The sequence below is a fragment of the Empidonax traillii genome, unplaced genomic scaffold, assembly GCF_003031625.1.
Source record: "Empidonax traillii isolate 1590-97213 ecotype Southwest subspecies unplaced genomic scaffold, ASM303162v1 scaffold116:size1738432, whole genome shotgun sequence".
Classification (NCBI taxonomy): domain Eukaryota; kingdom Metazoa; phylum Chordata; class Aves; order Passeriformes; family Tyrannidae; genus Empidonax; species Empidonax traillii.
In genome coordinates, this window is record NW_020955309.1 from 76550 (window position 1) to 96585 (window position 20036).

A 20036-nucleotide genomic window follows, 5' to 3' on the forward strand; every position below is an offset into this window, starting at 1 on the left:
TGTTTGCCAGAATTATTACATCAACTTACTCAGTTTTCTCCACAATGTAAGTGTGCACGTTCCAGAAATAGTAAAATTCTGTAAAGACCAGAGTGGGACCTACAAAAAGGGCTCTCTGACAGTCAGGAGAATTGAACTTGGGCATCTCAATGAGAGCAGAGTGTACTTCAGGAAATGTGTTTTATGAGCACCTACCAAGGGTCACTCACTGAAGTAAATTCACAAGACATTTACTCTACCTGTAAATGCACCTGCATTGCACATCCAGCTCAGATAAATGCAGACAATGCTTATGCTGACTACACAGCAGGAGTTTTAACCCACATACAGAAAAGCAGACCTTGGTAATGTATATATTTAGAACGTACACAATAAGAAAAATTTTCATAAACTCATCTGTTTTCGTGAATATTTGATTGAATATATCACTTGAGGATATGTGACAAAGTGGAGATTCTCAAAAAAATACCATTTATTCAGCTCTTCACTTTCCCATGTTAAAAAAACAGGTTTAGATTATGAAGATTCATTTACCTAGTGGCCTCCGAATTTTGCACAGAGCAAGAAAACAAGTTTTTGTGAGCTCACAATCGCTAAATGGCAGCATTTGCTATGCATGGCTTTAGAAAAGAAAGGTTTTATTTTAAAGTCTGTTTCACACAATACAAAAAAATGTATATACCAGTAGCTCTACACATTATGTATATGCATACAAACCCAGTCATTACTTTGTCTTACAGAGGGATTAAATTGTAACCAGCTTCTGACATCTTCTAGTTAATGTCTGTACTTGCAAAATAAAATAATTTATTCCAAGGATGTACAAGAAATGCCCAGTGAATTGTGAAACAGCCAGTTAGCATGACTAGCAAGAACCAAGAATGTTATGGGACGTTTCACAGAGGCATATAAATTCTCAGGCTTAAGCACATCTGCTACGATGTCTTTCCAAGCAGCTTACTCATTTTTCATCACTTCAGTGATTAAACAAATAAATAGGAAATTGTACTTCTATTTCAGCTCTGAGGTTCCTCTTAAAAAAAATTCAGAAAGTTTTGTCAGTTTTTCTTCCAGTTGTTCCTCTGTTACATTTAGTATTCCAAAGGCAACTGGTTGTGGGCTTCTTAGGAATATTTCAGTGTTGTCATAATAGTGATAATTCTTTGTGTCAGACTGTATTGCAGCCCAGATGTCATGGCAGTCCATGTGCTAAGCCAGAGAACAGACTGTTTATGAAGGAGTGAAAGACTCTTTTGGAAAAAAGGCTCTTCTGGAAAGATGGTCTCCATCCACATGAGTAACAGACTAAGCTGAACTTTAAAGAGGAACTGTTTTTTTACTTTTCTTCTGCATTCTTCTTATCATTCTCAACAAAAAACACCGTAATTTTCTTGTCCCAATTAACAAATTAGGTTAAACTGTTACATGTTAGTTAATCACCTCCAGATAGACATCAGTATGACATGAATTCTTACTTTAATTCTCTCCCTCTGCCCAGAGGTCCCTTTAAATGGACAAAATAAAGGCCAGTTGGCAAAAAATGCAAAATAAATGGACACACAATAGAATATTTTTGCAGTTACAAGCTGGTTCACTAGAAACACAGACACACAGAGTAAAAATGGAGACAGAAGTTAATGAAAAATGGGGGATACGTGTGTCACATTATTAGCAATGCAAAAGACCAGCTTAAGCATGTGTTTCCCTACATGAACTATAAAAAAGAAAAGGTGCCTTTTTAGCAACTATGCACAGAGGTTGCTTAGTTATTTCTAAGAAAAAAGAAAATCAGAACACTTTACTATTTTTATTCTATATTACAGTCATTATTACTACCTGTTTATAAAATGTAAACCCTTCCTTGCAGTTAAGATTTACAGAAGTCATCACCTTTGTCCACTCCTTACATAATCAGTCCATGGTGACAAAAATAAACTGATTTATTTTACATATTTTTTTGAAGTAATTACTGATATGTTATGGATTATTAGTTTTGTGTGGCAGAAATAATGGTCAGAACTGCAACTTATGAACGGTAGCAAAATATTTGCTGAAGACTGGTGCAGGGTCTGGAGTACTAAGAGATCTTGAAGCATTATATAATACTGATCTATGCAATAATTTTGTCTCCAGAACTATTCAAGCAACCCATGTCCACCACCAGTAATGGACAAAAAAGCTTGATGACGGATTTCTCAAACAACTGCGATATTGTGCTTACTTATCCCCATCAGATCTTGTTTCTTAATATGTCTTAACTAAAGATAAGAATGGAAGGTAAAATTTGGCAAGGCAGTTTTTCTTCTACTAGTGAATAACTAGTGAATCAGATAACCTGTAAAAAGTGGTATTTGGTAAATTGCACTGTCCTGCCTGAAACATGACAAACATGAAGTCTATATTTGAAGTTGCTAAAATGGGATGCTATCAAAATTGATCTGCAAATGAATATTTTTAAGCCAGTATATTACAGTATAAATGTGTTGCATTCCTGTTTCTATAAAATTTACTGCCATGAGAAAAAATAATCAGGATCCCCAGAGCATGGCATTTGTCCATCTGTCACTTGTATACACAATACAAACCTCATGTTGAGATTCTGTTTAATGTACAGCAAATTCTTGCTGGACAGATTAGGAGCCAAATACGATGGTAAACTACAGGAAGGAGCACAACCATGCCACTTTGCCCCTTAAGAGTTCCACTGTTCTACACACCAGCTTCCGGGGTCATTCAGTGCTGACGCCCTTTGTAGAGGATGTGGGGCTTTCTCGAACTGGTAGCAAGTCATAATGACAGGGAATATGGCTGTTTTTTGGAAGGTCATAAGGATCCTGGCTGAAATGTCCGCTGCTGCTGAATGGTCCCTGGACAACACTCACCGTGGGTTCTGTGACAAAAAAAACCACATACATTCAACATGAGAAGTGATAAAACAGAAAGAAAATGCTGTATTTCATTTCAGGTTCTGCTTCATTATGAAGATTCCTTCTCATGCTGAGTTCCTGAAGTGAAGGTTTAGAAACCAAGATTGATGTTTAGGTGTTTTGACTTTATACTGAGTTACACTCGTGGACCTGCAGCAGGGCCCTGCCATGAAGATACTTACTGACAGAAGCAAGTGGACCAGCACCTCTTCTTTATGTGTGGTAAACTTAGAAAAAACCCTGAATTGGGGGTTTTTAATCAAGATTTTAGAACAGTCCTTAAAAGCACCATGGGGATATTGATGAATTTCCATTTCTAATTGTGGACAGAAAAGGACAGTATATCCTATGATATGGGACACAATTTATTCCAGTCCAGAGATTATCAGGATAGCTACTATTCCACAAGATGCCAAAGTTCTCTGCAACTAAGTAGTATAGTAACTAGACGGGGTCCATATTAATGAAATACTATGTCTCTGGGTGAAGATGCTGCTTTACTCTGATCAAGAGAAAGAAACCAGTCTTTCCCATCCCTCCCACACACTTAACTCCAGCTGTATTCAGTACTAAACAGTGTAACTGTGGCAGTGGATTTACCCTATGTAGGATAGAAGAAGTCCTGTCAGAGATGGACTGGTGAAGGGAAAGAAGAAAACAGCTCAAATGTCATAGAAACAGAAGTTTTTAATGTTGTTTAAATAGATCTTAAAATGGCTTTTCTGTATTTTTGCAAACTCACTGCTTCTCCTTCCCGACACCCCCTGTAAAGAACCCTTATGCAGGAATGTCCTGGGAAGATATCCTGAGGTCTTGTCATTGGCCTTTGTTAACCCTCTTCTATTGGCTATTAACTCTTTACCTGATTGGGTTTTTCTGTAGTATCCTGACTCTGTAATTGGTTCTTTTTTAATCCCCCTGAAAGCCTTATAAGCCCCCATCCCCAATAAACTCTCTCTTTCGTCCATCCCTCTGCTGTGGTCTGTGTGAGCTTCTTATGGGTTCAGAGGGCCACAAGCAGGGGCAGCTGGGAGAGCATTACACCTCCAGAGAATGGCTTAACACCCAGGACCTGAAGGTGCCCCCTCCACCCCAGCCATCGTATGTAACCTAGAGTTGAACTGTATTGCAATCAAATGCTAATCTTATCTCATGCTGCTGTTTAAAGCCTTTCAAACCAGGGAAATTCAGAGGTACATCTAGGTTACAGAGCAGAGCTGAAAGTATTTCAAACCGTTTGTGTAAATTACACCACTTAGTAGAGTGAGGTTGTTGTTAGAAGCATTTGAGTAGAAAACAGAATCTAATCACATATTTTTTTTCCCAGTGATTTTTCATATGTTTTGATTAAACTGAATCAAAGAAAAAAGAAAGTCCCATGCTCTTTGTCCTTAACCTTGAGCATCCAGAAGTAGATTTTGTACATACCAACTTCGTACACGTTCTTGTTGGCTGTAGCAGAGCCAGCAATCTCGGCATAGGGTGAGTCCCTGCGCGCTGGTGACTTCATTTCAACATACCCACATTCTGAGCTTTTTGGTACCAGAGCTGGTGGGTCCTTTATAGTAGCGTAGGGGTTCTCAGAACTGCTTAATGAGCAATTACTTAAATTGTATTCCGAGTTCTTCACAAGATCTACAAAAAGAAGAATGTATTACTCTCTCAAGCCATGCTATGTATTATGGACACTGCTGCTGAAAAAAGGGCATTCTTTAATTCTGAGTTCTAAGAAGTCACTCATAAATGAATATTTAAATGGAACCCAGTCATAAAATTTCAAAATTATTATACAACAATTAAAGAACCTCATGTGCTGTGCTCTTTAATAGGATTGATCTTGCCATCAGCAAATTACTGTTTCAAAGTCTAAGCATCTTCAATTGTGATTAAAACAGTAGCTAGCATTATATACAGATAATGTGTACTATCAATTTTCAGTAAGTACTTCAGAATGCATTTTGCTCCTCCAAGTGCTGTTCTCAGGACACTATTGAAGTAAGTGATCTAAGACTGTTCCCAAGAGCAATGTCTGGGCAAATTGTAATGTGACTTCTACAGATGGCATGTTTAGTGAAAAGCTTGACTATGCAGTCACAATGAAAGAGTAACCAGCTTCTTTGCAAGTTTCTGTAATGTGAAAACAGGAGAACTGAAAAGGAAACATCAGGTAGCATGTGATTTAGGATTTCACTGAAGGGCAGATAACTGTGGTTTCAGAGATATATTTTCTTATGCTGAAAAGTGATTTTGTAGTGTTTGTGTTACTTTGTGTTGTTTTGTGAAATGATGTGTTTTTTATGCTTCAGAGATAAGACTTTGTCAGCTTGTTCCTCATTCAATATCCAGCACTGAGACTGCCCTTGGTGAAACTGTCAGCAGATAGGTGCTCATAACTTTGTGACTCATTTAAATTGGCCTTTCTCTAACCACAGAATCCTAGAATTAATTAGTTTAGGTTGTAAAAGACCTTTCAGATCATGAAGTCCAACCATTAATGTAACAATGCCAAAGCCCACCATTAAACCATGCCCACAAAGAGCCAAATCTCTACATCTTTTAAATATGCACACCTTAATAAGGTATCAAAAATAGTGACATACACCAGTGCGGTAGAGTATAAAATCTTATGAGAAAATGGAATGATTTAAAAGAGCCAAATATCAGCTTTACCCTGAATTTCTAAAGCTTTTAATTCCTCTCTGTGTATTTGTATTTTGATATGCTTTCCAAAGGCCTGCAGTGAACGTGGTGAAGCATTTCAGCGGAGACAGCATGTCCTTAACTCACTCACTAGGCTGAATTCAAGGGCCATCAACCCTTCTGCTTTTAGAATGGAGCTATGCTGTGACTCAAACATTACAGAAACACCAAATGTGCAACACGTAGAGGGCTTATAAGGCTTGGTTTGTTGTTTGTTTTTTTTTTTCCTAAACAACAACCTCCCTTCAAAGAAAAGAACAAACTTCATGCATTGATTCAATGTCTAGGAAAAAAGTAGTCCAAAATTATTTTTATATTCTCTTCACCCAGAAGGTAATATAGAAAAGTAAACTGAATGGCTATGTCATTTCATCTGAATACATCAGAAAATAATCTCACCTTTCAGAGACTTCCCCAAATATCCCCTATCAAGGCCAAAAGCACCTGAGAAAAATTATATAAAAAACAAAGCAGCTTTAAAATCAAAGAAAATTAAAGTGGTTAGACAACAGGTTCTACAGGGTTTACAAATTGCTTTGGGATTAATTTTTAGCTGTACAGAATAATTCTGTCATAAGCACTGTGAAACTGCCCAGTACAGGGTACAGAAGTGTTGTTACTATTTGCTTGCACACTTTCAGACAGGAGCTTCCTGAACATGGAAGGTGATAAAGGTCACAAGGGATCACTAAATTATCTGCTTTGACTTCACATATGTCACAGGCCATTACATTTCTGCCCCATTATTCTTGAATGAGCCTGCTATTTCATTAAAGCTTATTTTTTTGTCTGGATGAACTGTATCTACCAGAAGAATATCCCATCTTGACCTGAAAATCTCAGGGTATGGAAAGTTCACTCTAATTCTTGATACTGTTCCTTACCAAGCTCATTGAGGTAGCCACCATGTTTCCAGTCTGCTGGCAGTGTTCCTGTGTAGTCCATGGCAGTACCTCGTTTTCCAGGTTCCACATTTTTAAGGTTCACAAAGAGCTGATTGTTTTTTGCCTGTTTGAAAGAAAGATGGGCAATAGAAACTGAAACCAATCAGAAGCTGCTGAATTTCCACTTGATAATCAGGGAAAGCAAAAATAAACCAAATGGGAAAAATTAAGGAACAAAGTAAAATAAACTGAATTTGAGAAGTTGACAGAGAAGTTTACAGGTTTTTATGCTTTACCTTTGCTAAAGTCAGTCTCTCCATGTTGTTGACATGAGGTGGGGCAGTGCATTGAGTTAGAGTATGATAACTAGGGTTAGAGAAATAGTGACTGTTCGCATTTCCACCATTACTGTGAGGGATGGTTTCTGAAAACAAAAAACAGGAAAGTGAACAACTGAAAATAATGTGGCATTTCTTCCTCACAGATATGTTTTTGACAGTGCTGCACTGATTTCAGAATTTGATTTTGAGTTCCTTAAAAGAACCTACCAATTGGTAACAAAACTAAAAATCTTGCATTCATAAAAAGAAATTAGAGATTCAGAGCAGAAAATGACTAGTCATGTCCCCACTTTCAGAGAATATCAGTTACTTGTTAACATCATCTCTGTTTTATCTCTGTAGTCACAGCATTGTCCTAATTACAGTCACTAAGTTCACACCAACATTTTCTGGTGCTTCAAGAGCCACCAGTACCTTTGCTGATTTGCTTTTTCTGAACTCGACACCTGTTTCTGCTGTTGTCTTTAACTGCTGCTTTCAGTGGTATAAAAAAAAACCCCAGCATTGCCTGAAGTTTTGTGTACCCACTGCATCCCAACTCACAGCCACATTCATAGGTCAGAAACCCATTTGTTGTATTTGTCCTTCCTTTAATTTGTTTCAAACTTGAACCACGTTGCTATCTGCTTCTCTACAGAATCTTGCCACAGATACTGTGAAATCCTGATTTTCTACAGCCATAGCAGTCTTTCTATATTCAAGCTGTTGGCAATGAATTTAAAGTCTCTGTAGAAACCATATTTTGCCACACTCCAATTCTATTTAAAAACAGGCACAAGGGAATAGAAATGTCCATCCTTCCACTGTATAATGAAGAAAAATATTTGAGGATAAAATCTGTTCTAAACATTGCTTACCTGAAATGGTGTAATCTGCATTCATGATCCTCATAGCAGGGGTGTAGGTCACTGTGGGCATATTTGTTTCTTTTCCTTTCTGCTTATGTCTGTAAATGATGAACAACACCAGCAGGAAAAGTACAACCAGGACAAGAATGATGATGCCTGCTATAGCCCCTATCTGGTAGGAATCAGCAGGGATGGCAGTACTGGTACGGCTTAAACTGTTCAGGTTTCCTACAATGATTACACCAGCTGAAATACAAGAAGAAATAAAAATATATAGCATGAACTCAGAAGGTCATGTGTCAGGAGCACAAGACAAGATTTCTCTTCTAAACCCTCCTGCTAACCTAACTGTATTTAATAATGCCAAAATAGAGCTATGTCAGAAACCAATGTGATGACAATCCTAACCTTAAGGAAAAACATTCATAGAAAGAGATATTTTCATTAATTTGAAAAAGTGAGAATATTCCCTAGGCTAAAGGACAGGGCAGGTAAAGCACATGCTTTGGACAGCACAGCATCGTAAAACATTTTGTGCAATCTACACTTGAGTGCTTTGCTTCAGTTAACGATTACCAAGGCATCTGATTTTAAGTCTACAGAACATATTTAATAGAATGGACTATTTAAATGCCCATGTCTTCTCAGATTTACTTAATGAATGACACAGAGATGGTAATTAATAGATTAATGCAATTTTTACAGGAAACAGTTACAGTAGTCTTATTACATCCAGGCTTTACCTTGATCGCACCTGGCCCCTTTCCATCCTGGGCTGCAGTAACATGTGCCCGTGATGTGGTCACAGGTTGAGTTGTTCAGACAGTCACAGATTTGACGGCACCCATACCCGTATGTACCCTGGGGACATTCTGCACAAGTGAAAATCAGACACAGTCAGTACTTATTAAGTGCTTTGGTAGTTACAGACCTGCAGCGCCACATGTTTCTAACCCCACAGGTTTCTGTCCGTGGTCAGCAGATGGCAATGTGTCATTAGCAGCAGATCTCTTCAGGATCAGTGTGTGTGTGTGTGTATGTGTGGGAAAGAAGAAGGAAATTGTATTTAGAAGTGTATTCATCCTTTACCTGCAACGTTGCTGCCACTAAGGCAGTGCAGTTAGGAAGAAAAAAAAATCCTAATAAGATATAAAGGGTAGGAGACAGTGAGGAAATGAGCAAGATGTGAATAAAGAACCAGAACACCAGGTCTCTCGGGTTGCTAATATCCCAGTGCTTGAAAAATCATGTAATCATACAGGTGGAGTCAAACATCTGGTTGTTGTCATATCTTATGAGAGACGTGCTGATGTAAAACAGCAAGAAGAAAGGGCCATAACTGAGTCTAAAATGCAACACACATTTATATAAAAATAAAACTGCTGCTTTGATACTGTAATGTATATACCGAGAAACTGCCTACAAGAGAATAATGCTAAATCATGGAGAATAAGGTAATTGGAAGAGTTTCACCTATTTTTTTCTCTCCTAGAGTGACTTGAATACAATAATTAATTACTGATCAAAGTGTCTCCTACATCATTACATAAGCAGGGTAGAGAATTATCCTAAACTGATAAAATTACTTCTTTTATACTGCCACCTCTAGTACTGTGTGTCCTGTTACGTTATAGTAGTTCTGATGGTTTCATCAAGTGTGGTAGTTCTTCACATTCTGAGACTCAATTTTCTGAAATCTCTCAGGAGTTCTTGCTCTTCCTTTTGTCTTTTTAAAAGAATATAATTCATCTTTTAAGCATTCTTAATTTAGAATAATTTACAAAATAAAGTAGCACAATGAATGCCAGATAAATTTTTTTGCAGTTTTGTCTCAAGTGAAACTTCCATGTTTATATAGATTCTCCTTCTCTTTAAGACACTCAATTAAACAAAATTTTAATTACTGAAGCAAATATCTGGGCAAAAAACATCAGGTCATAATATATTTTGGCATTTTAAAATCTGAATTAGAACCAATATAAAACCATTTAGTTTAATATTGTTACATCATTATTATCAAATTTTAAGGCAAAATATAAAATCTGTAAAATGTAATAATAGACTCAGATTTGCCAAAGTATTCAAAATTATTTTTTGACATTAAGTGACTATCTTAAAAAGTTAGTCTTACCCTGAACTTTATTGCTCTTTTGAAGTAAAAGAGAGAAATCATCAGAGTGCATGAATTTGGGAGCACCCCTCCATAAGGTCAGCAAAAGTTGGACAAACAGTTCTGTGCTTATAAGCCTGATTATTCTTTTAATTTTGTACAATGCGGCATCACCACTGATGTCAGTAGTGTTCTTCTTGATTTTCATGAATAGCAACCACACACATATGAAAACAAAATGCCATCTACAATGCTTTTATAATCCAATTGTGTTGTAAAACCACATTGCACAGATTAATTGTATCCCCTACCACTTCTTTGGTTTTCTATGAGCTTTCTAACTATTAGTTTTCATTGTGGTTTATGCTAATCACAATTACTATGATTTATTTGTTGCTTTTACATGACAAGAGTTGTTGGATGTTTTTTCAGCATTAAGTCCAAAGCAACTAAAATGTAGTGCAAATGCCTCCTACAGGGAGCTACAAATCAAAAGAAACAGCCATTGCAATCATCAGTCTTAATAACTAGTTTTGTGGGCTTTTGTCTCTTAGGAAAAAGCCTGGGTTCAGGTCCTGAGGATCTTTCCCCATCAGAATTCCCAATGTGGCCAGAACACTCACTCTGCTCGCAGTGCTTGCCCATGAACCCCGTGCGACACGTGCACTGCCCGCTGATGTGGTCACAGTCGGCTCCGTTCTGGCACTGGCAAATCAATGCACAGTCCTTCCCGAAAAACCCCAGGGGACATCCTGCAGCACAAGGAGAGGGAGGGGAAAAAGGGGTGAAACAGCCGCTCCAGAAACAAAACGTGAATATTCTGGTTCGGTGTGTTACTGAGAGCTCACTTCTGTAGCTTCAGGAACATTCTACAAACACAAGAGATCGAGCCCTATCTTATATGAAGTGGTTTAAAATACACGTTAGGCAAAATCTGCATAAAAATGAGATTGGAAAATTGGGCAGAAATGGGGAAATACTGCAGACAACAGAGGCTCTGAATAAGGCAGCAACAACAGCTCCTTGCAGAAACGGGTTTGAGAAGGTATTTGATTGAGGAGAAAAAGGGCAGTTTGTGAACCAGATCATGGAGTCTGTTCAGCAGTCAGTGAGTATTTGGACATATTTTCCTCACAGTTTACGCTGAAGCACAACAAAAATAAAAATAACAGCATATTGTATGTGAGCTACTCACAAAGATACCATTTCAGTACGTAGAAGACATACCACTGCAAAGAGATCATTATTCACCAGCAGGATGCAAAATAACCATGATAGCTGACAGCTGAACCAGCATAGTAAATGTCTCCCAGAACTGCATCCATATGGCCCTGCAATATATCTGTTATTTCTTGACACTATGACATTATTCATTTGAAGAAGGAAAATTCTGATTTTATGAAAAAGATGTATTTAAAACACTGAATTTAAAACACAGTCAGCAGTCATATTTTTCTTGAGGTCAAAATAAAAGTTCTCCCCAGGTTACAGTCAGTGGGGGTGTGACTGCCTGAACTGAAGGTAAACCAAACTGAAGATGTAATGTGATAAAGAAGCCAGCTCTATCAAAAATTATTTCTAGCAAATGTTTATTTCTCAAACTTTGCATGAACTCTTACATAGTATACAAGTGCCACGTACCTACACCCAGTCACTTCATGGCTTTTTTATTTTAATTAAAAGCTCTTGGGGGAAAAAAAAATCAGTATTAATGTATTGTTAAATGAAAAAAGTCTCAAAACAAACTATAATTTTATAGTCTAGTGAATTTAACTTTCCACATTCCAGATAAAATAGCTCCTGCATTAGTATTTGAATTACAGTTACTGAGCTTCAGCTGTTGTAATTGCAGTTGCAGATACTGGATGTACTATGTGATCATTCTGCAATGACAAGAGGGGCTGTGCCTCAGCAGACCACAGCCACAGCTGAGACAGAAGCTGTTCCCATGGCTTCAATCTGAAGGACACAGAAGGATAATTCCGTCACTGATTTGTGAACTGAGAATGGAATACGGAAGTCACTTACTCTGTGTACAGTAAAGGCCAGTCCACCCTGGGGTACACTTGCACTCCCCGTCGTAGGCACTGCAGAAAGCTCCATTGTGGCAGTTGCATGTGTGGATGCAGTTTGGGCCCCAATGGGAAGGTGGACAAGCTAAAACAACCCAAAGCAATTAATTAATCTCAAATGAAAAAAGCCCTTGAAATCCATGAATAGAGCTCCTTCCATTCACATATGAGCACTGCTTTGTTTGGCGTTTGTTGTTTTCTTTTCAAATACGTGGCTTGGGCTGTTCTATTCTGAGCAAATAGCCACATGTTTGTTCGTTTGTTTGTTTGTTTAAACTAGAGAATCATTTTACTGCAGGTAAAAAGTGCTGAAAAATAGTAACTACATGAAAACCCCAGTGATACATAATTGATACTGAGTACACAGGACATTCATACCAGCTTTCTCATAGAGAAAGACATTGTTTCATTTTTCCATTTATTCTTTAATCTGCAAACAGTTCAACTGTGTACAGTCAAGAAGGTATGATTTTTATGTCTCAAAAGTGGAGGTAAACAGAGGTTGAAACAGCTAGATAGTGTATAGCTTGAAACACAAAACTAAGCTTGCTTCTCGTGTTTCCACTATTATTTATGTAATTGCCTAAATGTGGTGCATGTAATCAGGTCTTTGCCTTAGTCAGGTTAACTCAGTTGCTTCTGTGGGTCCAATAATCAATATAATATTTCTAAAAACCAAGTAATATCTATAAAATGGATATTACTTTGCTCACAATCATGTCGACAGATTAGGAGACAGAATTTACTGGCTGCTTTGAAAATGTCATGATGAATGAGTGTGATACTGTGTGCTGCCATTAGAAAAGTGAAGTGGATCCAAAATACTAATTACTCTTCAGAGACAGAGAAAGATAATTTTCCTCATGTTACAATATCACAAAGTGAAGAGGGTACTCTAAAAATAGACCCTTTCTGTTGAGTAGGATTCACATCTTGAGAGGTTTTTTTTCTTTAAGAAAGTAGTTCTTTAAGTAGTACTTTAGTACTTTAAAATGGTTTTAAGGAAGTACAATGTGAGTATTTCATAGGAGAGAAGAAACAGGTCAGTTCTGGAAGCTGTAGTTTTATTCCTGTGTAAATTTTAAAAAGCCGGTAACTCCTTATTGTACTGAATTTGTTGTCCAGAGACATGACAGCAATAAAAATTCCTGAATCCTTTAAATATTTGCATAATGATTCATGTATTTGTGGGCTGTACTTTTGCAAAGTGTCATCTTTGCCCAAAGTTCACTTTGCTAAGTAACGTATTACATTGTATTGAAAAAAAGTATTGTTTGTTTTTTGCTGTTTTTACTTCAGTTGTGCCACATAATTATTTTAATTATAGTTTTGTGGTTGAAATTAGTGGTCAACTAAGAAGGAATGTAAATCACATACAGGCAGAAGGTTAGAAGTTTGAAAAAGGTCATTAGTTCCGAATGAAATTAATGGAATCATTATTTTCCACGTGAACGAAAGCCCTTTACACAAAGCAAATAAACTTCCTCTGTTATGGTCCATGAGCACAGCCTCAATAAACACTTCCATTCATATTGCTGGCACCATTTTCTTGTTATTGATTCAGCGAGTAAGTCCCTCCTCCTCCTAAATACCCCTATTCTGCTACTCTCCCAACTACCTACTTATTTTACCATACAAACAGGGCCCTTTGTACCGACTGGCTTCCACAGGAATAGGCCCAAGATTTATTTTGGTATCATACTGAGTTGTGCATGCTAATCAGTTCACAGAATTTAGCCAGGGAAGTGTTTGATTTTTTTTCCAAACTGACAAGATATTACGTTGCACCCGTACAGAGCCAGTTAAGCTGGGCCAGTCAAGCTGTAAATGATATAAACCATTGAAGCCTGTTATTAGGAAATGCACCTCCCTGGGAACCCCACCACAGTGTCTTCTGAATTTTAACATATCAGGGTATGGTGCAGCTCCTTTTACTCACAAAAATGGGTTGACTGAAATTTTGGCAAGCATGTGTTTCAGACTGCATGGATTTTAGTACCTTAAGGGATTGGATATGCTTCTTGTGAGAATTTTGCTTAAAACAATTCTTTCCTGTAATTAGTAATTTGCATAGACCCAGGAAGGCATATGGAGAACGATTAATTATTTAATAAAATAACTCTAAAAAGTAGTAAAATTAGGACTTTTCCCTCCTCCTTTTTAAGTCAGTAACAAAGTTTCTATTGAGTTTAGAGTATCAAGACAATACTCATCCAGTGAAGAAGAATGACACTAAAAATGTCTATCTGTGAAACATTTTTAAAAGGAAGAAACAGAAAAATCCATCACAAAGTTAGAAATACTTTAAAAAAAAGTCTCAGTGGTAAATTTCTTTATGAAATGTTCAAACATTTAATAAGAACAAGGATGGTTGTGCAGTGAGAAAATCTCAGCTTTGTTTTCAGCCTTGCCAGTAGCTCCCTTTGCAAAACAGAATAAGAAAAATCACCCTGTATTTCAGTGCTTCTTATTTGTAAAATAATACTTCTTATTCATAAGACTGTCCTGAGGATAGAAGCCCTGGGATGTTCACAACACTGCTGTGAAAAGACTAGCTAATTACAGATAAACAAACAACAGGTCAAGAACCCTCTCTCTAATGCAAGGATTCATCAATCCACAGACATGTTGGAAGAGACCTGTATAATCCCCTGGTCCGGCATCCTACTCAAAGGTTCTTCAGTGATGATAATGTACAGCCTCTTCCAGGCTGGAGACTTCAGACTGTCTCTGGACACTTGCTGTGTTTGATCATTCTCACAGTAAAGATTTTTATTTTTTTATCTAATAAAAGTTACCCTTGCCGTAACCTGTGAGTGTTGCCTATTGTCTCTTCACTATGCACTTCTGAAATAAGGCTGATCAAGCTTCTCTACAACTCTCCTTTGGGCAGTGCAGTGGAAGGCTGAAAATTGATCCCTCCTGTTCTGTGCTTCAGCCCACTCATTAAAAGGATTATAGTGCACCATGACAGTGTTGATAAAATGAAGAAAAGTTTAGCATATCTTCATTATTGAAGTCCTAATTTCTGACTTAGACAGTGTTGTTTTACCAAAATGTTGATACTTCAGCTGGACCCTGATTATTTGTTCTAAAATTAAAGGGAAAAAAAATGATACTTACGCTGAGAGCAGTCACTACCAATCCAGCCAGGGTAACACTGACAGGATCTGTCAATAGGATTACAAGTGCCATTATTCGTGCAGGTGCATATTCCAATGCAGTTCTTGCCAAATCTGCCACTGGGACATACTGAGAAGACATTGTCAGAATTAGAACTCTTTAGCAATCTGAACAAGATTTTATTTTCTTTATTTCTAGAGAAAGCAACTAACATTTGGATCGAGAAATGTATTGCTTATTATAATGTTAAAGTAAGGCATTTTAAATTCTGGTAAGCACAATATCCATACTTACTATACAAATAATACAATTCAGAGTACAGTGGGTTTCACACTTTATGAAATGTCTTTATTACAAGTCGTACCTTCATTACAGAGGGCTCCCGTAAATCCAGGCAGGCAGTCACACAAGCCAGTGATGTGGTGGCAGGGACCACTGCTGTGCACACACTGGGGGCAGGTCTGGCTGCAGCGGTGTCCGTAAAACCCAGGGGAGCAAACTGGAACCAGAGAGGACAAACTGACATTGACTTCCTTGCTTGCCATACAGCCATGAACTGTAGGGCACTTGCTCCTGACTTGGAATTAGCTCTGCTTTCTAAATACAAGGAGTTGCAATGGTGGTGGTTATTATTTGTACAATTCAATGATTTACAGTCACAAAAGGAGATCTGCTCCTTTTCCTCAAGGCTTTACTATATTCTGGTTAATAATGACTTAGCTGACATTCTGTTACGTGTCAGGCCACACTGTGCATGGATAATGTTTGAAATGTATACATACTTTATTATGATATATATCTGAACAATCATGTATGTATTTTAAAGCATATTTGAGGACAAGTAATTTAAAATAACAGAGAATAGTTTTATCACTAGATGAGTAAGGTCATCTTAGATGTTGACATCTTATGTGCTTCGTAACATGGAAACTAACTTAACCATTACTTCACTGGGTAAAAAGTACAAATGTCTTCCAGTCAACCTTTCTTTTAGATATTCACTGTACTTATTACATGATACAGTCACCTGACTTTCAGAGAACCTGAGACCAGAAATACAAAGGTAATACCAGTTAATTCTGATGCTAAGGCATGAATTTCTTAAAAAAACAAAACAAAAAAAAATATCACCCAACCAATAAACCACCAAAAAAAACCCCAACCAAAAAAAAAACCCTGCCCCCCACAAAAAACACCAAAGACAGGGGGAAAAAAGGGCTGTTACATAAAATCTCCTTCTTTGTAGCTCTAATCCCTTTTGGCATTCATTTCCCGATAAATGTAAAATATTAGGTAATACATCAAGAGAAATACCTGCACAGCTGCAACTAGCACTGACAAAACGAACCTGGAATCTTTTCAATATTTTAATTTCATCCGAGATTCAGTGTTTTAATTATACACTTGATACAAATTTATATGACCAGATCTCTGTACAGAGATTAACTTTTCCAAGTGAAACAGTGCCAAAAGGTCTTCCTGTTTACTGAAAAGGCACTTTCTGACTGGAATCCAAATTATTCGTATGACCTTTGTCTTCCCAGCCTCCAGACCGTGCATCAGAGAGGGGCTCTGAGAGGCACTAGACTGGAAGCTTCTTGTCCAGGTTATAGGCACAGTTCCAAAACACAAGGGAACATTATTACATGTAGTGTTACACTGAGTCTGCCTTTGGATTAACTGATTAACTGCAGGGTCTTGAGAGATTAGATAGTGAGAATAATTACTGTGCAGAGTTCGAAGTGCTCAAGGAATACTAATGCCATCCTAATGTGGGGTTTAGTAGTGCCATAGACAATCACATCCTTCAGCTTGAGATTTTGCCATTCCTGAACTGTTAGGACTTGACCCTCTTCTGGTACTCCTTCTAAACTACTGGTGAACACTTCATGTTGTCTCCTGCCTTTTCAACCTCTTTTGGAAGACCTAGGAGCATCTCTGCTTGGCCTCACTCCACCTACTTCTTGACTCTGTTTCTGGGAGACCTACTCTGAAAATGGGGCGGCCCCCAACTCCAGGGGACAGACATTTCTCTTCCATAAACACCTTTCCCTCACAGCTTTGATGATTTAAACTAAAGGCAGCTGGATTGCTGGCAAACTGTGACAAACCTTGTCGGGAGGGTAGACATTTACCTCCCTGATTCTAGAATGATTTTCTTTAGTTTATATGTATCTCTTTTCTTGTAATTTGAATTTTAAATTTTTCAAAAGGAACCATGGGTACATATGATATCCTGTTCTTACTGTGAGGCCTGATGTCACTGCTGATTCTTACAAACTGTTTAAAAAAAAGGCAATAACTAAGCCAATAGTTCCTACCAAACTCAATGGGGAGATTTAAAAGTTTCTGAAACCCATATAAGTTTTATTTACCTAACAAAACACGCATTACAAACTTAACATTCATCAGTTACATTTGGGAATGTTTACCCTTAGAATGGAGTCCCCTAAGTAATTTCTTGGAAAGTCACGTTCATAACAATGCCATAGCACAGGCAGTGAATAACAGTAAAGTTGTAGCATAACAAGAAGAGCACTACTGCTTTGTTCATTTCAGATAATGCTTTTTTCTGCAGATTCATATATTTTGAAAAAATGCCCCATCAGAGAGTGTTTCATAGTACTTCATACTACAATTAACAAAGCACTGTTGTGTTACATGATATGTATTCCAAGTAGCAGCAGAAGAAACAGAGATTTTTAAAGCATTAATTTTGTTCTTACTTCTCTGACAAGTGGTGCCCCTGTATCCTGGTGCACACTCACAGATTCCATCATCAGGAGAGCAGGAGGCTCCATTTTTACAGTAACAAGGCAGGGAGCAGTTTGGACCCCACTGTCCCTCAGCACACACACTGTCACAGTGAATGCCTGAAAACATAAATAAAACATTTGTGAAGAACTCTCATGAATAGTAAGGTTAAACCTATGGTCCTCAGTGGACTGATTTTCAAAGCACAGCTCACATAGCCTGTTTATGAAAATACCACTAACACCAGGAAAACAGAACACAGTAAACTTGCATCTCTGTTCCCGTCTTCCCCCAGAACAACAAATTTCTTTCGTATTCCAGTTTTGATGAGATGTACATAATGGATTTGCTTCCTCCATAATGGCCTTTTCAAAACAGCAAAACCTTATTTTCAAATTTTATGTTTGGGAAATGCACAACAAAAGGTGTATAGAAACTTTTCCTTCTGAGTGTAAAAATTCTTTGGGTCTGACATAATTTTGTATAATAGTGGCGTGCAGGACACTGAATGATTCCTAATTAGTGGTGAGCTGATTACTGCTCAGCTTCATACCGCATGGAAAAATGTAGCACACACAAAGGGTTTCCAAATACACCACATGAGCATTCCAAAATGCTTAGCTGCAGCAGTGTTAAGGATGCCAGTCAGTCAGTACTTTGTTAAACTGCTTTTGGTATAAAATTGATTGTCAAATGGCCACAACCTGAATTGCTACATTTAAATCATAATACGAACCACTCATTATAACCACCCAATCACAGTCTGTTTATTGTTGGATTTTTTGTATATTGTTTGGTTTTTGGTTTGTTTGTGGGGCTTTTGTTGGTTGTTTTGTTTGTTTTGTTTTATTTTTACAATGCAGCAACATTAAATATAATTTTCCTGCTTTCTAAAATGCACTCTGCATGTTAAATGCAGCAGGCACCGCTGTGGAACTCAGACTGTATTGTGTCTACAGCACTTTGCATTAACAATTAACTATTACTGCAGTGCCTCTACTGAATGAACCCTCAGCTAAAGGAAAAGTGGACTGAATCCAACTGCAACTATGTCTTGCTTTGAAAGTATTTCCAGCAAAATATGCCACAGGTTCAATGCCTTCCCAAGTCCTAAAAAAACCCCAAACTAGTTTTACATGTGACAAGAAAAAAGAATCTTTGAACAGCAAAACCTACATAACCTCATTTGTAACAATTCTGAAAAATAATTACATGGTTTACTACTCAGAGGTGATTCCTCAACACCTCCAGCACCTGCCTTGCAGGTAGCCTGTTTCCAAAGGCTAACCATCTAATTAGAGGAAAGATGGAACTCCGGATTCTGGAACTGTTTCTCTGCAAGACAGTTGACAGACTGAGGAATCAAATATATGGCTCACTAATGCCAGCAAGAAAGAAAACACTTGACTTTTAAAATCCAGATATTGACCAGCAGCAGTCAGTACACAGGCCACCTAAAAGCCCTGACTGTGCAATGATCATTAATTAGTACTGATCTAAAACAAATCTGTCAAACAAATTGTCAAAAAATGAAAGGCTGCTTATATCACTCCTCTTTCATTTTTCCATGCACGGGCATTCTCCTGTCTCCATCTACATTTGAGAGGCAGCATGGACTTGCTTCTCAGTAGCCTGGGTAAACTTTTTCATTAACTCTTTAACTCCCTTTTTTTTTTTTTTTTTTCCTTTCCTTTTTTAAACAAGACCACTTCTTTCAGCTGCATAAAATTGCTTTGCTTGGGGTTCCCAAATTTGAGAATATAGGTCTCCAAGTCTGTGAAAGCACAAGCAGACACATGCAGAGCATTTCACAACTGAGCCTGGCACTCTGTCCACATGAGTGTTATGTGTCATATCATACACAGCTTCACTCAGTGAGCCCTGCTAAAGAAAAGACATTTTTCACAGTCTTAAGGGGTTTCAGTGGTGTTCAGTAAATAATGGTCACTATTAACAAGCCAGTGGTTGCCAAGAGTTACCACAGTGCATTATCTGAGATTATGTAGACCAGTGACATACAATAATACCAGGCTCAATTAGGCTGCCTCGATCTGTGCACAGAGGATGCTTTATGACAGCGTGGTGTCAAAGGGTGATACTGGGCACACTGGGACAGAAAAGACAATGAGTCCCATGCTGCAGAAGGCCACGATACTTGAAAGAGCCAGCAACTACTGCTAAAAGTGAAAAAAGGAAAAAGCTCCTTCGGTACACACCAGGGAAAATCATGCATTAGGGAAACTGAAAAAAACTACCTTTTCTTTCCCATTTCCACTT

At 37.8% G+C, this 20036-nt stretch overlaps 1 protein-coding gene across 1 annotated transcript in view; it reads right to left on the reverse strand.

The window, feature by feature from the left end:
* Positions 1–621: 621 nt before the first annotated feature.
* Positions 622–20036, reverse strand: part of MEGF10 (multiple EGF like domains 10) — an 81805-nt gene continuing 62390 nt past the window's right edge. The window contains exons 14-25 of the mRNA XM_027882986.1: positions 17732–17878; positions 15370–15504; positions 15006–15134; positions 11839–11967; positions 10434–10562; positions 8444–8572; positions 7710–7946; positions 6808–6935; positions 6512–6635; positions 6027–6071; positions 4356–4562; positions 622–2890 (exon numbers count right to left, since the gene is read on the reverse strand). Of these exons, the coding sequence (XP_027738787.1) occupies positions 2730–2890; positions 4356–4562; positions 6027–6071; positions 6512–6635; positions 6808–6935; positions 7710–7946; positions 8444–8572; positions 10434–10562; positions 11839–11967; positions 15006–15134; positions 15370–15504; positions 17732–17878 (1700 nt within the window). The 3' untranslated portion in view covers positions 622–2729. The remainder of the gene's footprint in view (positions 2891–4355; positions 4563–6026; positions 6072–6511; positions 6636–6807; positions 6936–7709; positions 7947–8443; positions 8573–10433; positions 10563–11838; positions 11968–15005; positions 15135–15369; positions 15505–17731; positions 17879–20036) is intronic.